The following is a 23,145-nucleotide window of genomic DNA, read 5'->3' as shown; positions in this document are numbered from 1 at the left end:
GTACTCAGAGTAGAGGCTGACCATGGATGGTGCTGCACTGGACTGCTAACTACAAGGTTGGAGGTTCAAATCCGTCACCAGCTCTGTGGTACTTAACAACAGCAACAACCATGAAGGAGTCCTGGGGGTGTAGTCAGTTACACGTTGGGCTGCTAACCTCATGATCAGTAATCTGAGCCCTCCAGCCGCTCAGCTCAGCGAGAGAAAGATGAGACTTTCTGCTCCCATAAAGATTAAAAGTCTCAGAAATCCTATACAGGGTTGCTGTGAGTCAGGACTAACTTAATGGCACACGATTATCACCACCACCACTGCATGGCTGACTGTATGTTCCCAAAGGACCTCTGGGATGGGTTCAAGAACTGAGTTGCTGAAGGAGGTGGGCCCAGATTAGGGATGTACACTGTGCCATCAGGATGAAAGTCTAGGGCAAAGGAAGGATTCTGGGGCTTTGGGGCATGAGCTGAGTCCCTGGGAGGTACAAACAGTTAATATGCTCAACTGCTCTCAAAACGTTTAGAGGTTCATGGCCACCCAGAAGGACCTCAGAAGAAAGGCTTACTGACCTACTTCTAGGAAAGCAGCCATTGAAAACCCTGTGGAGCACAGTTGTACTGTGACACACACAAAGTCACCCCTGAGTCAGAATTGATTGTATGGCATGGGTTTTTTGGAAGGTAGGTAGCATAAGCAGAGGTCATGGGATGATGGGATTGATCTTGGTTTCTGAAGCAGATTAGAGGCTGTGAGTATTGGAGAGAGGCCAGATGCCAGCAGACCTCCTGGGCTGTTCTTTCCTGTGCATGGTGGTTTGGAGGCTAAGGTTGGAGCATTGTGCCTCACAGCGTGTGCAGGCTTGGGACTCCTGCTTTATCCTGTGAGTGGAGGTGCAGAAGGCTGTTGGAGCATTACCAAGATGCATGCAAATCTCGCTCATAACAGACTTAAAATGTAACTTAGAGGGCTTGGTGATTTAAAAAAAAAGAAACATTGATTTTATTACAGTTTAGTACATTACAGAAACAAAGTAGTGAACAGGTTTAATTCTGGGCTCTTTGTATTGATCCAAGGAACACAGGTTAAGTTCTTGGCTGTAAACCTAAGGTCAGTAGTTTGAAGCCACAAGCTACTCCATAGAAGAAAGATGTAGCAGTTAGCTTTGGTAAAGATTACAGCCTTAGGAATCCTGTGCATGCAGTTCTACTCTGTCTGTCATCATTGTTATTGTTGTTAAGTACCGTTGAGTCGATTCCAACTGCGGCTGGTGGGTTGGATCCACCAACCTTACAGTTAGCAGTCCATTGCCACACCAGAACTCTGTCTATAGTGTTCCTGTAAGTTGAAGTCAACTCAACCAGCAATGCTTAGGTTTCATTTTATATTGATTCATAATCAGTGGTTATAACTCATACTTCAATTCTTATTTTAAAATTAATTATCCTTTTCGTGCTCATTATGCCCTACCAGATTCCCCCAAAAGGTAACTTGAAATCTGACAAATGTCACTGTCTTACATACTGAGTAACTGACTATTTTTCTTTCCTTTCTCCTGATAGTGAAGAAAGCTACAACGTCACTGATTATTCTTTAAGGGATCAGCTACTGATCCCTTTTGACAACGGACAATCTTTTGACAACGAAGAGCTAAATTCTTCTCCAGGGAAGAACAGTTCCACAATGCTTTATTCAAGACAGAGCTCTGCCAATCACCTCTTCACTCTGAGAGTACTTAGTAACCATGCAAACGAGAAAGTGGACATGCTGCTAGGGGCTGAGACACAGTAAGTATGTGAAGGGAGGAGATTCCAGAGTATCTCATCCTGACTTTCCCCACCTAACTGCCTAGTAACAAAAGGAAACAAGCTGAACCACATGGCCCATTCTGACTGATGTCCTGGTGACACCATGTGTTACAGAGTAGAACCGCTTCATAAGGTTTTCTTGACTACGAGCTTTATGGAGAAGACAGACCACCAGGCCTGTTCTTTAATGGTGTTCCTTGGTGGGCTTGAACCACCAGCATTTTAGCTTCACCAAAAAATCAGACCTGTTGGCTATTAAGTAGATTCTGATTCTTGGTAACCTAATTCTGTTAAGAGTACAACTGCTCTATAAGGTTTTCTTGGATGTTATCTTTGTGGAAGAAGCTTGGCAGGCCTATCTTCCATAGTGCTGCTGGGTAGGTTCAGACCCTCAACCTATAAGTTGGTAGGCAAGCACAAGCCATTTGCACCCCCCGGAGACCTCTGTCAACAACAAGAGTGGTAATGGTGGTGGCTGTGTGCCATCAAGTCGGTTCAGACTCATAGAGACCCCTGTATCTAAGTCTTTACGGGAGCAGCAAGCCTCATTTTTATCCTGTGAAACAGCTGGTGGATTAAAACTGCTGACCTGTAACTACTGTTTAATCAGTGTCTACTTACTGTGTGCCAGGCTTTTAGTGCAGTTGCTTAATGTTGTTATTGTTGTTAGGTGCCATCAAATCGGTACCGACTCATAGCAGAACGAAACACTGCCCGATCCTGGGCCAACCTCACTACTGTTGCCACGCTTGAGTCCATTGATGCTGCTACTTGGCCAATCCATCTCGTTGGGGGTCTTCCTCTTTTTCTCTGACCCTCCACCTTACCAAACATGATATCCTTCTCCAGTTGCTTAATAGAGATTCTCTTTTTCTCATTGTAATCCTTTCGATGTCTTTGAGGCATGCACGTTGTCATTTTTGTCCCTGTTAGCCCTATTGTGAGGAGCCCTGGTGCCACAGTGGTTAAACACGCAGCTGCTTACCACAAGGTAACCCACCAGCTTCTCTGCAGGGGGAAGATGTGACATTCTGCTTCCACTAAGATTACTGCCTTGGAAATCCTATGGGGCAGTTTTCCTTGGTTCTGTAGGGTCTTTGTGAATCAGAATCAACTCAGCAGTAATTGTGAAAGCCCAGGTGGGTGCATTGTATTGTCTTGATTTTGATGTGTTGTTAAGTGTTATTGAGTTGGTTCATACTGAGTGACCCTGTGCAGGGTTTCCAAGGAGCAGCTACTGATTTTAAACCATCAGCCTTGTGAAGTGGTTTAAAAATCATTTTATTGATAATTGACAAAAATGTGACCACCAATCCCTAAGGAATATAATTCAACTAGAAGTTGAATCTAGGGAGTGCAATGCCTCCATAGGATAAGCACTGGTTTGTGAACCACAAAGTCAGTGGTTCGAGCCCACCAGCCTTTCTATGGAAGAAAGATGAGACTTTGTGTGTCTTAAAATTTTGTTAGTTTTTTTTTTTAATTTTTTTTTTATTGTGAATTGATAGTTTACATGAGAGAGCATCAGCTTTACATTCATCCTATCATATTTAGTTTCATTGCAATGATTTCAATCCCCTCCATGCGTCATCATTCAATAGCATTTGCTTCCAATCCCAAAGCACTCAGGAATATATAGCCATTCAGACAACCGAAGGGTATACCCTGCACACCAGCCCCCCATCACCAGCACACAGCCCCTCTCCCTCCCTGAGTCCAGAGACCCCAGCTGCGCCATCTCTCCACATCATCGTCTCTGCCTCTGTCTCTGGCATTGCTACTTCTCTGGATAGGGTCCCCGCACTCTGTTCTTCTTTCCTGATGGTCCCAGGATCCTCCACTTCTGGACTGCAAGATCAACCACTCCCTTCTTTTAGTTTACAAAACATGTACCTTTACATTTGCAACATTCACAATCCTTTTAAAAGTCTGAAACCCTACATAGGGTCACTATGAGTTAGAACCAACTTGCGGGCACTTAACAACAAGTTTGAGTCTAGGCCATAAATGTTCTTAGATCGTGAAATTAAAGCCATTTCTCAATCACTTCTGTCTTTTATCGAACAACAGAAAGCCATTGACTTTGTCAAAAGATATACTCAGTTAAAATGTATTGATAAACCTTCCATCTAATCCAAAGGCAAAGCAGACATCCTATTTTATTAGCAGTTAGCTTTCAGTCCATCCTCAAGCAGAAAGAGGGAAAAGCTGTTAAAATTTTCAAGTCCATGGTAGTAATTTCATCCATTTCGAGATCGTTGACCGATTTATTGTTTTGTTTTGGAAAATTGAAACCTATTTGGAAGAGTCATTACTCATTGCCATTGAATCAGTTCTGACTCATAGGACAGTAGAATTGCCCCCTATGGGGTTTCCGGTGCTGTAAGTCTTTACAGAAGCAGATAGCTTCATCTTTCTCCAGAAGAGCAATTGGCCGATCCAAACCTCCACACTTTCATTTTGCAATCCACACTTAACCTCTGCACCACAGAATTCCTTCAGTCATGAAGAGGAGGCATGATGTGGAGTCAGAGAGTGGGAACACCAGAGAGAAAAGGGACATTATCTAGTTTATCCTCTTAAGTTCCTACCTACCTTTCCCAGCCCAGGCCTGCCAAGGTTTCCATGTGTGGTGATTTAAATGGACCAGCAGCTGGGGGATCACAACACGAAGACTATTAACAGCAAAAGCTTACTTGTCTTTTCTGATAGAGAAAATACACCTAAAGGAATATGTCCACTTATCATTAAGAGTTTTCAAGAGTGCTCCCTGACCATTAAAAAGAGGCATAAGAAAAATGTGAAAATTACAGATTGTCTACATAAAAAGTATCAATGATCATTTTACATCTTTTGTTATTAGAAGTAGCTTTTTTTAAAGGCTGGAGCAAACCAACAGGGGCAGACTGATATAAAGCTATTTGGAGTTTGAAAATGACCAAGATAGAACATTCCAAGTGAAGTTTGGAGCTAACAGAGGAATGAACAAGCTAGGAAACTGCACCCTAGTGTCTTTGTTTACAAAATGAAGAAAGTGCCTTGTATAAGGTCCCAAAGTTCTTCTGGTGGGACAGCATTCCAGAATTGCTCCTCTATGATTGCTGCCTTGGGGCATATGGTTTTTGTGGCGGGGGAGTACTTTCACAGGTGACCATTAGACACACCCAAGGCCAGGGCAGTAGGAAGCCAATCCTTCAAATCTAAATGCATTCTAAATACCCTTTGGCTCGACGTCTTCTGATGTGGCACTGTAGGATCAGCACTGGACTGTTCAAACCCACCAGCTGCTGCTCAGAAACCCACTCAACAGCATTTAACAACAATAAACCCTTTGGCCAATGTTTGAAGCCCTCTCTTAAAAGGGGGTTTAATATGTGTGAACATTGGATATTCTAGGATTTTAAGGTTGAAAAAGACTCAAGCACTTAGAAGTTAGTACTCATCCAGACATTCTAGAGTATTCTCAGAAACTCGAGATTTCCCTTTCATCGCTTAGCAATGATGAAAGTGTTGTTGGTTTTGCTTTTAGTTTTCCTTTTGTCTGTGTTTATGAGGATTGTTTGTTCCTTATTCAGGCTTTGCCAACATATCTACAGAGTTGTTCCTGGCTCTCTCATTTGTAATTTATATATAATCTTCACCACTTGTTTCTGAGATTATTCCAAGAGAACAGGAAGTCAACTGACTGTCCAGTTCTCTTTACACCCAGGCCAGTCCCTTTCCGGGGACATCTGCAACATTCACCCCTCCCTCATGCCTTTTGATCTTTCTAGGACTGAATGGGGGCTCATTTCTTCAGTGAGAGTGTTCTCAGAATATCTTGTTATGTCACTCGCAAGCCCATGGGCATGACTCATATTCATAGTTGTTTAATTAATAGCAAGAGAACATTCCAGAAGGGGCAGAGGTCTCTTTGGGTACAGAAAGAGGGTACAACCACCCCTTCAAATGAGGCTGAGAGGTAATTAAATGGGCAAATACTTTTTTTTTAAACCACAGGCATAAAATAACATCAATATTGGAAAATATATATATTAATTACACCCGAGAAGCACTTTCCTTTAGAAAAAAAGCAACAAAAAAACCCCACCAACAGTCTGTTTAAAGCCTAGCGAAATGTTGTATGTCCTGTTTAGAAATATGTAGGTCAGTTCTGGGCTATCTGGTTTTAGGCAGTAAGACTTTTGGTTTAAGTAGAAAGGTGTTTCTTTGCTTCTAAGATTTGCTCAATGTATGTTGTTAGCTGCTCTTAGTGAATTCTAGCTCATAACAAGCTCATTTATGTAGATTAGGTGTAGTCCCTAAGGTTTTCAAGGCTGTGAATTTTCAGAAGCAAATTGCCACATTTTCAAGGTGCCTCTGAATGTGGGTAGGTGTTAGTATATGCTTTTCAACTTTTCTCTCTTTTATATCCTATTGGGTTAACATGGTCCGTTGGCAATATAATTGAGAAAATGAAGTTTTAGCTACCACTCCAGCCTTGATTCATCAATTCTTGAGGTCTCTAACTAAATATTTACCTTCTGAAAAATTTCTCATCAATAGAGATCACAGAGGGATATACAGAAGTTGAAATAGCAGTTGGAAGGGTGCAGCTATTTGGCACAAGGACAACTGAACTATCATTGTAAGGTGCCTTCAAGTCGGTTCCAATTTATAATGACCCTGTGCACAACAGAACGAAACACTGTCCCATCTTGCACCATCGTCACAATTTTTTGAGCCCTTCGCTGTCCACACTGTGTCCTTCCATCTTGTTGGAGGTCTTACTCTTTTTGGCTGACTTTCCACTTTATAAAGCATGATGTCCTTTTCTAGGGACTGGTCCCTCCTGATAACATGTCAATAGCCTTAGAGACTAAGTCTCGCCATCCTGGCTTCCAAAGGGCAGATTGACTGCACTTCTTCCAAGACAGATTTCTTTGTGGGGTTTTTGTTTTGTGTGTGTGTTTGTGTGTGTGTGTTTTCTGACAGTTCATGGTACTTTTAATATTCTTCTTCAACACCATAATTAAATACACTGATTGTTCTCCAGCCTTCCTTATTCATTGTTTGACTTTCATCTGCATATAAGACAATTGAAAATACCATGCCTTGGGTCAGGCAAACCATAGTCCTCAAACTGTTATCTTTCTCTTGAACACCTTAAAGAGATCTTGTGCAGTTGATTTGCCTGATGCAATACTTTGCTTGATTTCTTGACTGCTGCTCCATGAGAGTTGATTGTGGATTCAACTAAATGAAATCTCTGACAATTTCAATCTTTTCTCCATTTATCTTAATGTTATTTGTTGGTCCAGTGGTGAGGATTTTTGTTTTCTTAACATTGGGTGCAATCCATATTGAAGGCTGTAGTCTTTGATATTCTTCAGGAAGTATTTTAAGGCCTCTTTGCTTCCAGCAAACAAGGTACTATCATTGGCATATCACAAGTTGTAAATGACCCTTCTTCCAATCCTGAAGCCACATTTTTCTTCATATAATCCAACTTCTTTGATTATTTGCTCAGCATATAGATTGAAATACGTATGATGAAAGGCTACAACCCTGGTACATACCTTTCCTGATTTTAAACTATTTAGTATCACCTTGTTCTGTTCTAATGGCTGCCTCTTGGTGTATGCACAGGTTTCTCTTAAGTGTTTTGGAATACCCATTTTTCACAATGATGTACATAGCTTGTCATGATCTACACAATCAAAAGCCTTTACATAGTCAATAAAACACAGGTAAACATCTTTATGGTATTTTCTGCTTTTAGCCAAGATCCATCTGACGTCAGTTGTGGGATCCCTCATTCCATGTCCTCATCTGAATCCAGCTTGAACTTCTGGCAGTTCCCTATCAATGTACTGTTAGAGTCATTTTTGAGTTATCTTTATAAAATTTACTTGCATTTGGTATTAATGATACTGTCCTGTGATTTCCACATTCCATTGGCTCACCTCTCTTTGGAATGGACACAAATATAATAGATCTCTTCAGGTAGCTGTCGTCCAAATTTCTTAGCGTAGATGATTGAACACCTGCAGTGCTGCATTAGTTCATTGAAAGATTTCAGTTTATACTCGGTCAATTCCTGGAGCCTTGTTTTTCAGCAAAGCTTTTTGTGTAGCTTGGATTTCTTGCTTCAGTACCATTGGTTCTTGATCATATGCTGCCTAATTGAAGTGGTTGAACAGTGACCATTTCTTTTTGCTATAATGGCTATGTACTCCTTCCATCTCCTCTCTCCCTTTTTTTTGTAGAACTATATATGCAACAAACATTTGCTATTTTGACAATTTTTAGATATACAATTCAGCCACACCTACTACACAACCCAGCCATCACAACTATTTCTAAATCTGTTTTTCTCTCCTTTTTTACCCCCTTTCTTTCTTTCTTTTTTTTTTTTTTTGTGGGAACATTCCCATGGTTTCTCCTAATGAGAAAACAAGTATATATTGTTTTCCTTTTAGTGCATGAAAAAAACAAATAAGAAACCAGATCTCAGTTTTTAAAAAAGCATTTTTTGGTGGTTTCACCATTATTCAATATTTTACCCATTGTTGTTGTTGTTATTAAATGCTGTCTGATGAGCTTGAACTGCCAACCTTGTGGTTCAAACCAACCTTGCAGTCCAGTGCATTAACCTACAACCCCACACAAAGACTCCATTTTACTCATAGAATCCTTCAATATTGCAAGCTGACGTTTCAGTTTTTTCTTCATTTCTTTCAAAGAGTTTGAGAAATGTTCTTCTTTTTTGTTTTTTTTTAATTCCAGGTTTTTACATATTTCATTTTAGTATTTCACTTTGACTACTCTGGCTGTTCTTTGAAATTATCTGTTCAGCTCTTTTACTTCCCTATTTTTGTGTTCATCTTACTTCTCTACACTCAAGAGCAAGATTCAGAGTCTCTTCTGACATCCATTTTGGTATTTTGTTTTCTTCCCTGTCTTTTTAATGACCTTTTGTTTTCTTCCTATGTAATATTCTTGATGTTATCCCACAGTTCTTTCAGTCTTCAGTCATTAGAGTCTAATGCATCAAATCTGTTCTTGATATGATCTCTAAATTTAGGTTGGGTATGTTCAAGGTGAGATCTTGGCTCTCGTGGACTTGTGTTCATTTACTTCAGCTTCAGCCTGACCTTGGATATGAGGAATTAATTTATGGTGTGTTCCACAGTCTGCCCCTGGCCTGGTTTTGACTGATGATGTTAAGTATCTCCACGCTTTCTTTTCACATATATAGTCAGTTGATCTCTGTGCATTCCATCTAGTGAGGTCCCCGTGTATACTTGACTTTTATATTGTTGATAAAAGGTAATTATAATGAATAATACATTGACCTTGCAAAATTCTGTTATGCAATCTCCAGCATCATTTCTATCACCAAAGCCGTGTTTCCCAGCTACAGATCCTTCTTTTTCATTTCTAACCTTTGCATTCCAATCACCAATAATTGTAAAGACTTCTTGATTGCATGTTTAATCAATTTCAGACTGAAGAAGTTGGAAGAATTATTCAATTTCATCATCACTGACTTTATTGCTTGATGCTTAAATTTGAATAATAGTTGTGTTAATGGATCTTTCATGTAGGCATATGTATATTATCATATTGTTCTTCAGGACAGACCTTGAAATGTTCTTTTTGATGATGAATGAGACAGCATTCCTCTTCAGTAAGCAGAATAAATGTGATTGTCAGATTAAAAACGGTCAATACCAGTCCATTTCAGTTTACTTAGTTCCTAGGATATTCATCTCGATGTGTTCCCTTCCATTTTTAACAACTTACAATTTTCTTGGATTCATACTTTGTACTTTCCGTGTTCTGATTACTAATGAATATTTTCAGCTGTTTTTCCTTGAGTTGTGTCCCTTTGCAAAAACCTTGTGGGGACCATGTCTGACTTCCCCTGCCTTCACAAGGGGGAAAGAGAATCAAACTCAAAATCAGCCCAATGCCGGTTCCTAGGAAGTGGAGGTCAGACACGCTGACACACTACAACATTCTTGACCCTGTTTTGACACCTACAATCCCTCCCATAGCACTCTCTGCTTCACATCTGGATTTGACAAGTCATAGCAATGGTCACACAGAACTCTTAACAATACTTAACGATTATGGGGTTTACAGGGGAGGTAAACAGTACAATTCAGGAGCAGAAAAACTCAAGATACAGCAATTCTTCAGTCAAAAATCCCTCTTGTCTGCCATACTGCAGGTATGCTTAGTTCTTGTTTTCAGCTTCTCAGCCTCAGGAGTCTGTGTTACAAAGTTCTTTTAGCCAATGTGTGAATGCCCAAAGGGCATATTCCCCAAGCTAGTCTCCTGCCCATAGGCATTCAGCTTTACTCAACCCTTAGGCCCAGAGCCCAAAGCTGCTCTATCTCTCCTTGCTACCTCCTCTGCCGTCACCTCTGCTGTCACTGTTTCCCTAGGTGAGAATCTCATGTGTCACTCATGCTCGTCATTCTTGATAGTCCTGAGATCTTCCGTCTCTGCTTCTGAGATGGCTCCTTTTTAAGTCTAGCTGGTGGACAAAACTGACCAATTCCAATCTCAGTGTCCTGTATGCCTTATTTGCATGGCCTGTACTGGTGTGGCGCTGTGGGTTAATGCGCCAGACTGCAAAGCCATTTTAACTGCAAGGTCCGTGGCTGAAGCTCACCAGCTGCTCCTTGGAAACCCTATACAGGGTCACTATGGGTCAGAACCGACTCAATGGCACTGAACAACAACAACCCAATCGCTCAGAAATTCTGGTAGCGTAGTGGTTATGAATCGGGCTGCGAACCGCAAGGTCAGCAGTTCGAAACTACCAGCTGCTCCACGGGAGAAAGATGAGGCTTTCTGCTCCTGTAAAGATTTACAGCTTCGGAAACCCTGTACAGGGTCGCTATGGGTCGGAACCAACTCCACAGCACGTAACAACAACAACCCAATCACTTGGTGGGAATTAAGATCTTGGATAGAAAAGCTATCTCAAGTAAATTCAAGGTACCATACCCATCAGCAAATGAAGATCCTTGAAGATTTGCTCCTTTCACTTCTTTCTGGTCACCTGTATTTTGAGGAGGTAGCTCTTTCCCAGGTGTATTTTGAGTGCCTTCAAACCTGAGAAACTTATCACTGGCACTACATCTGACAGTATTCTACTGCTATTCATAGTTTTTCATCTTCTGATACTACATCTGATGGTGTTGCACTGGTATTCATAAGATTTTCAGTGACTAAATATTCAGAAGTAGTCTCTCTCCTCCTTCCTAGTCTGGCTTAGTCTGGAAGCTCATCTGAAACCTGTCCACCAAGGGTGACCCTGCTGGTTATTTAAACTACCAGGTTCATAGCTTTCAGAATCACAACAACATGCAAGCTACTACATTATGACAAACTGACAAATGAATGCTGCTGAGCTATCATAACACAGTACAGTTGTGGAAGAACAGATCAATGGCTTTGATTACATAAAAAATTCAGAAAAGCTCCCCAAAAGGAAATTGGGGAACAATAAGGATCTGGAATATGCCAAGTACTAAGCCAGGGATGAAATGTGAAGAAGGGGTCCAGTATTGTTCTAGTACTAAGCCAGGGATGAAATGTGAAGAAGGGGTCCAGTATTGTTCTAGTTGTTTTTGGGTGCCATTGAGTCAGTACCGACTCACAGTGACCGTATGCACAACAGAACAAAACACTGCCCGTCCTGGGTCAGCCTCACAATTTTTGCCACATTTGAGTCCATCGATGCTGCCACTTTGCCAATCCATCTCTCTTGGGGTCTTCCTCTTTTTCTCTGACCCTCCACCTTACCAAACATGATATCCTTCTCCAGAGATTGGTCCCTCCTGACAATGTGTCTGAAGTGTGAGAGACGAAGTCTGGTCATCAAGATGTTTTAAAGAAGGATAGAAATTAAGACATGAAGCATTTAAGTAAAGGGACCATACATCTTGTTCTTAGAATCGATAGTTCAAGTTTATGCCTGTTGTCCAATTTAAATTATTTCCTTTGACTCTCAAAAGTCTCTTGTTATACAATATGTGTCATTCATAATTATTTGTAGAGGTCAATTAGTGGAATTCCCTCATATTTCCTCAGATGCAAAATGAGACTCACAAAGGTAATTACGTGTCTTGCGTGACCAGTAAATCAGTTGCCATCACCAACTCTTGATTTGTGTACATCAGAATAGAACTGTGCTCCATAGTTCTATTGTTGTCAATAGCTGGCTTTTTAAAATGTTGATTACCAGACTTTTCTTTCATGGCTCCTCTGGGTGCACTTAAACCTCCAGACTTTGGGTTAGCAGTCAAATGTGACCAATTTGCAGCCCCAGGGATTTCCAACTGACATATAGAAATTGTTAGCACCAAAAAGCTGGCATTAGAACATGGACCTTGTGACTGTACAGAGCTCTTTCTAGTGACACATGTTAATCTTCTTACTGAGAAACTGCCAACCAGTGGACAGTTCCACTCAACTTGGCCTTGTCCTCGCTCTGGAAAGAAAATTCCAGGAAGCCAGTTGCTATTAAATGTGAGACGCAACTAAGTCCATAGGCTCCAAAGAGGAAAGTGTGTGGAAACCCAGATGGTAAATTTGGAGTATTGTATGTTTTGTAATCAAATGATTCATAGATTTTGCCTTCCAAAAACGATTTTCCATTTAAAACATTCTTCTTATTCCTTTGCCTGTGTTTTACTCAGTTCCTATAATGCCCTTGTCAGGCCACATAGGATACTGAGAGCTAACTGTGTGTTACTCCAGCTAGTTCATTTCCCTCTTATGTGTCTGCCTCACTCACCTTCCGCTGTGATTGCTCCCGGCCCCTGCCTAAGTCTCTTCTCGTTACAGTTGAACTTCTCAAAAGAGTAGCCTCCATTTCTTTCTGATAATTAATTTAGTAAATTCTTATTGGGCACTTGCTTCCTGCCAGATGATGTTCTGAGTACTGGGAATCTACAAGTGAACAGCACAGAAACAGGATCTCTGCCCTTTCGGGAGCTTATCGTCTAGTGGGGGAACTTTCCCTTTGTGTTCCTGCTCTCAAGGAGGGTGGCTTTGGATGGGAGTGAGCTTATTTTAGTCTTCCTGGAAAATAAATGATTTACAATAAGTTGAGACTTTGAGAAAGCATTTCTGCTTGACCTAATTTTTTTTTTTTTTTTAAGGCATTTCAAGAAGTGGTAAGTGCAATAAAGGTATAAAATCTAATGAAGTAACTGACCAAGAGTGAAGTGCTGGGGAAGAGAATGTGCATGCTATATTATGTAGCCCAGGAAGGCTTCTCTGGGGAAGTGAATTTTGAGACAAAAGCTGAGTCACAAAAGGAGACAACCGTGTAAAAAAATCAAGGCAGAATGTTCCAAGCAAAGGGTACAGCAAGTACAGAAAGGCCTAAGGAGATGGGTTCGGTGTCATCAGTGAATTAGGTGAACGTAGCTGGATCAGAATGAACCAGAGAGGGGAGGCAGGGCTCTGTGACTATCGTCAATCCACAAAGGAAGAGGAAAACTGAAACTTGGATCTGTTTGGCTGTCTAAGGCACCAAACTGTGTGATTATCTTCATAGCAATTCTTTTTTTATTTTTTTATTGTACTTCTGTAAAGTTTTGGTCCACATTGGGTTGGTAAAAGGAGGTAGGGATTGGTTCTTTGCCACAGATAAATTAAAAAACACCGATTTAGAGACTTCTATGTCATCGAAGGCAGTTTGGAGTTCTTTCAATATGAAACCATGGAAAGACTGACGGGAACAGAGAATACAGATTAGCCTGGAGCCACAGAATATTGGTGGAGATAGAAAAGTTGTACTTTGGAGGTAGAGACAACAGAACTGATGGATTGGCTCACTTGGATGTGGCAGTGAGTGAAAGAGAGGTTCAAGGACACTTTGAATATTTGGTTGGGTGGCTGACACCGTAGATTGAGGTATTCTTTAGCTGGTCAATCATAAGATTACCACATCTGGCAGACCCATCTTACACTTTTCGTTTTCCATCCTCTAACATGGAACCCTGTTGTGACCTCTGGGTTAATGTGCTGGACTGCAAGTTCAGTTTGAACCACAAGGTTAGTGGTTCAAGCTCACTAGCCACTTCTCAAAAACCCTATACAGGGTCGCTCTGAGTCAGAACCGACTAGGCTGCACTTAACAACAACAACAACATGATTTAAATTTATTGAGCGTCTGGCTTTCAAACCAACCCACTTTTGAGGGTATCCAGTTATCTGTGTTCTCTTACTGTTTTCTCCTATGTCCCTGACCATTCTTCCATGCTTCCTTTATAGAAATGCAGTCGGTGTCCACGCAAAAACCACCATACCCACTGCTTTCCCTAATTATTTCTGAAAATGGAACTCGTTATGCATTGAATTGTGCCCCCCCCCCCAAAAAAAAATGTGTTATAATTCCTAACTTCTCTGTCAATGGTTAGGGCTCCTGGTGTGGCACTGTAGGATAAGCACTGAATTGCTAACCACAAGGTTGGCGGTTCAAACCCATCAGCAGCTCCTCAGAAACCCTATACAGGGTCATTGTGAGTTGGAACCAGTTTGATGGCTTAACAACAGCATCATCCATGGTTATAACTCCATTTGAGAATGGGCTGTCCTTGTATGTTGAGACAGGATTGGTGTAGGTAGAGTATGTCTGGTCTCAGTATAAAAGCAATTAAAAGAAAGCAAGCAAGCAAGAAATGAGGGAAGCGATATGAAGTCACATGCAGATTACCCAGGAGTAGAATATCAAAAGAGACAAGGGCCTTCTTCCAGATCTAACAGAGAAAGCCTGCCCCTAGAGCCAACACCTTGAATTTTGGACTTCTAGGTGTGACGCTGTGGGATAATACACTAGACCACAAGATCAGTTTGAATCACAGGTCGATCGTTCAAATTCTCCTGCTGCTCCTCAGAAAGCCCTCTACAGGGTTGCTATGAGTCAGAACCAACTCAATGGCACTCAACAACGAAACCTCCCAAACTTTGAAAGACTCCATTTCTGTTTTGCTAAAGCCACCCACTTGTGGGGTTTCGGTTTTAGCAGCACTAGCTAACTCAGACAGTATCATTGACACGTTTTGCATTAAGTATAGAAACCTGGTGTCATTGCCACTGCTCCTACATCTGACCAGGTGATCATCTGCCAGTTCTTCCTGTACAAAATTCTGCTGCCACCTTCCAGATGGCATTGGTGTTTCTGTGATAGAATTCTCCCCTTCTGTGTAGGAGGCCCGGGTCCAATTCACAGCCTATGTACTTGTCAGTGGTGGCTTACCTCTTTCTGTGATGTTTTTGTAGGTTTTAACAGAGTTTCCAGACTAAGATGAATGAGGAATCTAGTTCCAAAAGTCACAGAAGTCTAATCCCCAATTGATTGTAAGGATGGCACTGCACTGGACGCATTTAATTCTGTGGGTCACCATGACTCAGAAGCTGCTCGATGGCAGCTGTCAACAGCCTCCTTCCTAGGTCAGCCCATATCACATCACATATCCCTTGAAATTACCCTGTTCATCTCTCCAGTCTGTGCTGCTGTGTTTTCTTAGTATCCCTCAAGCTCAGCGCCCATCTGGTCTTTGTCCTAGCTTGTCCAGCTCCCAATAAATATTTCCAAAATTGACCCACAATTAATAGAACTAGCTTTTATATATGCAATGCAAGAAGAAGAGCCACATGTAGAGAAGAATTGTTCCCACATCAGTCTCTAGACTCGGTCCTTTCTGTTTCTCCTGGATAAGTTGTTTGCTGATTTTTTTTTTAATTCCACTTGTTTTTTTCCAACTTTCCTTACTACATATGTGGTTTAACTTTTTATAGGTTGTACTTCTAGTCCGTATTAGTGATCTTATCAGCTTGCCTGTTAGAGACCTTAGGTAGTTATATTGTCAATGAAACAAAAGTTTGTGAAGAATATAAAAGGTTACCCTTTGTAAAAGGAAAAAGGAAGAATGGTTTACCGCTGCCCCCCTACCCCACCCCCGGGGCCTTTCAGAGGAATGTGGGAGCCGGAGAGCCCCCTTTGTCTGCTCTCATAAAGTGAAGCTCTGACAGCTGCAGCTGGCACGGACAAGCGGCTAAAGCAAGTGGCGTCCTGGGCTTCCTGTGTTTACTGTAGAATATGGATGTCATTTAGATCCAGTAGATAGTGTGAAGAAACACCTAAGACATGTTCAAAGAATAACACAAACGTTCTTTGCTCGTTTTTCGATATAGGATATAATCACCTTAAGCTGTTATCAAAGATCTTTCAAAATTTCTCTCTCACGAAAATAACTAGAATCCTAATGAGTGGTTGGTGCTGTCAGCCATCCAGGCAACCAATTCCTGGGCCTTCTGATAAAGGGGCATTGTTTGCAGGAGTCTTTTGCTCTCTTCCTGCTTCTATAAATGATTTAATTAACAACAGGAAGTACTGTAAATGGGATGAAATAAAGTTGTATATAGTGTGTTGGGTGTAGCCTTCTTATTCTTCATCCTTTAAGAAAAATCTGCAATCCAGAGAAGATGGTTTACATGGAAAAATAGGTTTATTGCAGGAAACAGTGATTTTTCCCTCAGTGAATCTGGAATCCCTAGCCAATCATGATCTTTTACATTTGCATGTTGTCAGTTATCCTGCCCCACCCTCTCAATCCTCAGTATGTTTGAGCCTGTTTGTATAGCAAATGTCAAAGTGCCCAATTTTATACGATAGCTACCACTGATCCCACAAGACGGGGGCGATGATCTCAGTGTTTTGTCACCAAGGAAACAGATAACTGACCCACTTCCAGTTAACACAAGGACTCCAAAATAGACTTTTGGTCTAGTCTTACTATGATGAAAAAAGGAGTAGCTGATATAATAAAATAAAGTCACAAATCTAACTTTCAGAATGAATTTTTAAAAATTAGGTAAATTGGGCTAGAATCCAGTTTTTGAAAGCTTTCTCAGTATTGGTAATAATCTACCATTTTCTTCTAGGACCTCAACTATGGTAGGTTTTATTCGATGACTGTTGAGTGTGCCTAGTTGAATTAAATGTATTAGGGAATAAACAGAAACAGACATCTTTACAGTCTTGTTCCTTGTGAGTATTGGAAGGACTTATTTTTAAAGGCTGTGAGTCCAGATGTTTCAAAATCCTCTTGTTCAAAAAGAACCACAGGAAAATATGTAGGGTGTGAAGAAGGACCAAAAACATATATTTGTTCAAATGTCATTTTAGGAAGGATGACAGGAAGGTTGAAAAGCAACTCAAGTCTCTCCATTTCCTGAGAAATCAAGAAAACCAGGCTAGTGGTAAAGCTCTTGCTGGCGGGGTCTCCCTTTTGTCCAGTCTCACCCACAGTTGTACCTCTTTTTTCTTCCAACTCTGACTTTTCACTTTCTCAGTATATGTTAGTCTTGCCAGGCATATGCTTGATCATATAAAGGCAGGAAAAGGTGTTACCATAGCTAATACCCTAGTAGAAAATGGCAGATACAACATTCCGTGCCATACAAAGAGAATTTGGGTTATGAAAGGATTGTAGTCACAGATCTTTCTCCCACTGGGTCAGTTGTATAAGTAACATCCTCTCGCTCAGCATATCACCTGCTGCACTGGGTTTTTTGTGCATTTCATGCTATGTCTGCCCCTTCATGTGGAAGCACATAAAGGGCACTCACTGTGCAGCCCCAGCCTGGCACCAGAACCAACGTCAGTGCCGTCGAGTTGCACAGGCCCTTTGCAAAGGAAAACATGGGCGAGTAAGCTTTGGAATTGACAAACCGGAGGTAGGCATCATTTCAGCTCTGCTAAATCAATCACTGTAGAATAGAGGGAAAAGTCTGTGAAGTGGGTGTGGGGAGGATTGTGAATTAATCTTGATCATTTAATATCATCCCTGGGGAAAAATCATTATCAGTGAGTGAGCCCTGGGCTTGATATCTGCATTTAATAACAGATATATCTGCTGTTGTCTTTGTCCTGGTTTTTCTTGTTCTTAGAATTCCATTTTACAACAGCATTCCCTGCTTTAAAGACCCAGTATTTTCATGACAAGGAGAGAGAGGGAGCTCCTTGGCAGGACTCTTGAAAGCCCCAGGGGGAAGTCGTGTGGTTTTGACAGCCTGTATGAGGGGGCTGGGACTGACTCCATTGAAGCAGTTTCAAGAAGCGGCTCCTTTCAGTGAGGCAACAAGGAGTGTCTTGTTCTGTCCTCTGGAGTCCCTGTGAGGGGGCCGCCGTGTCTAAGGGATGCTATTAGCATCCAGGCAGTGTGCCACTAAGTGAAAGATTTCATCTGGGCTTCTGCACGCTGGCGGCAGTGTGAGGCCTCCGCTGAAACCAATCACTACATGCCAGAGATGGATCTTGCCTGGAAAGTCATAGAAAGATGCAAGATCTGTTTCTCACCTCCGAATCACCATTGAGGACTGCAGACAGCAGTGATGAAAGACGAAGTAGTAATCCAAAAATGGGTGTAGCTAGCGTGGGTATGTGTTGTTGTTGTTGTTAAGTGCAGTCAAGTCAGTAGTGACTCATAGCGACCCTGTGCATAACAGAACAAAACACTGGTCCTATGCAGTCCTCACAATTGTTATGTGTGTACCAATTGTGGCTGCCACTGTGCCAATCCATCTCACTGAGGGTCTTCCTCTTTTTCCTGACCTTCCACTTTACCAAGCATAATGTCCTTTTCCTGGACTGGTCCCTCCTAACAATATGTCCAAAGTATGAGTGGTTCTAAGGAACTTTCTGGATGCACTTCTTCCAAGACAGATTTGTTTGTTCTGGCATTTTGTGGTATTTTCAATATTCTTTACCAGCACCATAAGTTAAATGCATCAGTTCTTTCCTGTCTTCTTTATTCATTATCCAACTTTTACACACATAGGAGGCTGTTGAAACTACCAGCCGCATGTTAGTCCTCAAACTAACCTCTTTGCTCTTTAACACGTTAAAGGGAACATTTGTAGCAGATTTTCCTTTGATTTTCATTTGATTAGTTGGCTGCTGCTTCCCTGAGCATTGATTGTGGATCTTTTACAATTCAATTTTTTGTCCATTTATAATGATGTATTTATTGGTCCAGTTGTGAAGATTTTTTTTCTTTACATTGAGGTGCAATCCACAAAGAATGCTGTCATTTTTTATCTTTATCAGTAAGATGTTTCAAGACCTCTTTGCTTCCAGCAAGCAAAGTTATGCCATCTGCATATTGCACGTTGTTAATGAGTCTTCCACCAATTCTGATGCCATGCTCTTTTTCATGTATTCCATCTTTTTGGATTATTTGCTCAGCATATAGAATTAGTAAACATGGTGAAAGGATACACTCCTGGCACACACCTTTCCTGATTCCAAATCATTTAGTATCCCCTTGTTCTTTTTAAATGTCATCTCTTGGTTGGCGTGCTAGTTCCTCATGAGCTCAATGACATTTGTTGTTGTTCAATTCCATTTTGTAGATTATTCTTGGTGAGCAACTCTTCTGCTCCGAATAATTCATATTTCAATTGTATGAAACACAAATTTTATCCCATCAAACAGTTGATATAAAGGACTTGAGTGTTTTCTTGGGATTGTAGAAGTTGCACTTTACTTTTTCTTTATAAAACCCTCCTGCAGTCCCATGTCCTGAACTTGGGAGACAAAAAGTTGAAAACAAGGCTGGCTCATCAGTTTCTATATAAATTATTCACATACTACATGACACAGAAGCACAGAAGCTCGAGCAGGGCCCAGTCTCATCTTACTGTTATTTAACTTTTTTAATTGTGACTTGAGTGAAGGTTTATAGAGTAGATCATCAGTTTTGCATTCAACAAATCATATATTTCCTTCATTACAATAAAGGTAATCCCCTCCATGTACCATCAGTTAACAATATTTACGTCTATTCACTTTAACTATTGCATCCCTCCTTGTGCCTCCTGCTACCTTCATCTTTTCTCTGCTAACCTCCCTCTTGTTGTATGTGGCCTTCCTGTCACCCATGTTAACATGTGTCTTCCCTCTGTTGTTAAGTGCCATCAAGTTGGTTCCAACCCATAGTAACTCCATATAGGATTTCCAATGATGAGTTTGAACCACTGGCCTTGCGGTTCAAACTGACCTTGCAGTCAAGTGCTTATCCTACAGTGCCGCACCAGGACTCACCTACCTTCTAGCCTGTGAATAATTATAAAGAAAGCCTTTTCTTCACTTTTTGCAGCAGTGGTCTCAATAATATTTGTCCTTTTGTGATTGACTAATTTCACCCAGCATAATGTCCACCATGTTGAGGTGTTTTCATAGATTCATCATTATTCGTCAGCATTACATAGTATTCCACCTTGTATATGTACCAAAGTTTGTTTACTTTATCTTCTATTGATGGATATTTATGTTGTTTCCATTTTTTTTTTTTTTTTTAAGTTTTTATTGTGAATTATGTGATAGTTTACATGGGAGAACATTAACTTTACATTCATCCTATCGTATATCATTTCATTGCCATGATTACAATCCATCCCCTCCATGCATCATCAACCAACCAAACTACAAGCCTGCCCCCTGGCCATCAGCACACAGCCCCTCTCCCTCTCTGGGTCTGGAGTTCCCAGACGCTCCATCTCTCCACATCATCGTGTCTTCCTCCATCTCTGGCATCACTGCTTCTCTGGGTAGGGTTCCGCTCTCCACTCTTCTCCCTTCATGGACCCAAGGACTGTTGTTTCCATCTTTTTGTTGTGTCTCTCATACACTACATATTGAAAGATCTTGTTTTCTTATCCATTCTGTGCTCTCTGTCTCTTGCCTACTTAACTGCATTTAATCCATTTGCATTTAATGTAATTATCAATAGGTGTGAATTTGTTGCTGTCATTTTTGTTGTGTTCTTTTGTGTGTGTGGTGCTGCTGGTTTGTTCCACATAATTTTCTGCATTGAGTTCATTTTGTTTGTGGGTTTTCTTTTTATTTTCATTTCTGTTGTGCAGTGTTTACTAATTCTTTTTCTTTTCATATCTTTTTTTTTTAATTTTTTATGTGCAGGTGTGTTAATTTTCAGGGTAAATTGCAGATTTTTATTAAAGTTTTTAAATAATTTATGTTTTCTATTTAAAACAGTGTTTTATATTGAAATCTATTTTACTTCCTCACTATTTGAAGATCTGTATCTACACTATTCCCTCATTTCACTTTGTAGTTGACTTCATCATTCACTGATTTCTCAGGTTCTCTATTTTCAGTCTTGTAGGTTTGCTTTACTTTAAATACTTTTGTATCTGGATTGAGTTCTGGGTGGTGGTGTCATATATGGTAATCAGGCTGTTGTGTGCTGTTGTTGGTTCTCAGTCCAAAGAACACCTTTAGCATTTTTTGTAAAGTTGACCTTTTCATTACAAATTCATTTAATTTTGGTTTATATGGGAATATAATATCTTAATTTCACCATCATATTTGAGGGACAACTTTGTTGGGTATATGATTCCTGGTTGGTGATTTTTTTCTTTTATAGTTTTATATGTGTCATTCCATTGCCTTCTTGCCTGCGTGGCTTCTTCTGAGAAATCAGAGCTTAGTTTTACTGGTTCTTCTTTGTAGATTAGCTTTTCGTTTTTCTGTGCTGATCTCAGAATTCTTTCTTTATCATTGGTTTTGGGAAGTTTGACTGTGATATGTCTTGATGATTTTCTTTGGGGATCTTTCCTGTTTGGGGTTTGTTTTGCTTTTTGAATGCTTATCTTCGTGTTCGGGAAGTTTTTTTCTGACAACTCTTTGACAATTTTTCCATATTTGTTATTGTCTCTTCTTGTTCTGGAATTCCGATCACCAATAAGTTGCTCCTCTTCATGGTCTCCCACATAAGTCATAGGCTTTCTTTGCTTTGTTTTGTTTTTCATTCTTTTTTCTGATTGATCTTCTAACATACTAGTTAGTATTGATAGATTTATCTTTAAGCTCACTAATAAGAGCTTCATTGCTTCAAATATACTACTTTGCTCTTTCAATATATTGAGCGTTTTGGAAATCTTAGTTTTAATCTAGTGAGTTTCTAATTGCAGGGTTTGTATTGTTTCAAAATTTGGCTTTATTTTGTCTGTTTGTTCTTGTAGTGTTTTCCTTAATTCTTTTTTCTATATTCTCCTTGCTTTCCTTGATCTTTCTATCAATTCTTTGAAGGTATTGAAATAGTCATTCGTTTGATTTCTTTTTTAGTTACTTCCATAACTTTTTCTTTCTTAAAAAAGTTTTCTGGCTCTGTGTCTTAATCATTTGTTTGAGCCATTCTATCGTGTTTCTATGTGTGAGCTGAAATTGTCCTGGGGCATTGTGGGGCTGCTATATTTGTATTTAATTGATGATTGTATGTTGGTTTGTTCTTAGGCTCTCAATAACTGTTTTCTATGGGTGTAGTTAGAGAATGGAAGTGTGTACACCTCTTCTCATTCACTGTTGGTGCACCTCAGTTTAAGGTAGATTTGCTTGGTGTTGTCTGCTGTCTTATCATTGATAAGGTAGTATAGGAACTGGTGTTGGTTCTTGCCCAGTGGGTGGAGCTATAGACAGTATGGTTGTGGCTGGGCTGTACAGGCACAGTTGCTGTCTTCTGTCTGATTGTTGTTGTTGTTAAGTGCCATTGAGTCGGCTCCGACCCATAGCAACCCTGTATAGGGTGTCTAAGGAGAAGCTGGTGAGCTTGAACTGCCAACCTTGCAGTTCAAACAGCTTTGCAGTCTGACGCATTAACCCACAGCACCACACCAGTACTCCTTCTGTCTGATAGGAAAGAGAAAACTCCACCCCCACTTGCCCTACACACACACACACACACAGTCTCACACTCACACACAAGAAAGCAAAACAGAATAGATAAACAAGAAATCCATGAGGAAAAGAGAAAAAAGAAATCAAAACAGACAGCAACCAGGAAAAAAAAAGAACGACCAAAAAGGAAAAAGGAAATGGAGCTATGAGAAGATAAATGTAAGAGAAAAAATAAAAAGCATAATTAAAAAAAAAAAGAAAAACCAGGGAAAGGGAAGATGAAAAAAGATAGAGATTAGTAAAGAAAGATCAAAAGGGGGTCAGGGAAAAAAAGAAGGGAAAAAAAAGGTAGAAAAGATTAAATTCAAGGGATTGTAAAGGGAAGCAGAAGAAGAAAGAATAAACAAACAAACAAAAAAAAAAAAAACAAGTTTTTTTCCCCTTTAGCGGGCATCGCTGAAGCTGGGGCAGTTAAAATGAAATTCAATCCCTTTGTGACTTCTGACCGGAGCAAGAACCATAAAAGACACTTCAATGTACTGTCCCACATTTGCAGGAAGATTATGTCTTCTCCTCTTTCCAGAGAACTGAGGCAGAAATACAGTGTTCGGTCCATGCCCATCCGAAAGG

General features: G+C 40.5%; 1 protein-coding gene across 1 annotated transcript in view; it reads left to right on the top strand.

Moving 5' to 3' along the window:
• ARHGEF26 (Rho guanine nucleotide exchange factor (GEF) 26) overlaps positions 1 to 23,145 on the top strand; it is a 216,283-nt gene that overhangs the window by 185,391 nt on the left and 7,747 nt on the right. Inside the window, exon 13 of the mRNA XM_006867963.1 lies at positions 1,557 to 1,781. Within this exon, the coding sequence (XP_006868025.1) occupies positions 1,557 to 1,781 (225 nt within the window). The remainder of the gene's footprint in view (positions 1 to 1,556; positions 1,782 to 23,145) is intronic.

The sequence above is a fragment of the Chrysochloris asiatica genome, unplaced genomic scaffold (assembly GCF_000296735.1).
Source record: "Chrysochloris asiatica unplaced genomic scaffold, ChrAsi1.0 scaffold00113, whole genome shotgun sequence".
Lineage (NCBI taxonomy): Eukaryota > Metazoa > Chordata > Mammalia > Afrosoricida > Chrysochloridae > Chrysochloris > Chrysochloris asiatica.
Note: the sequence above shows the minus strand (reverse complement) of the source record. Positions and strands in the feature narration are given on the sequence as shown.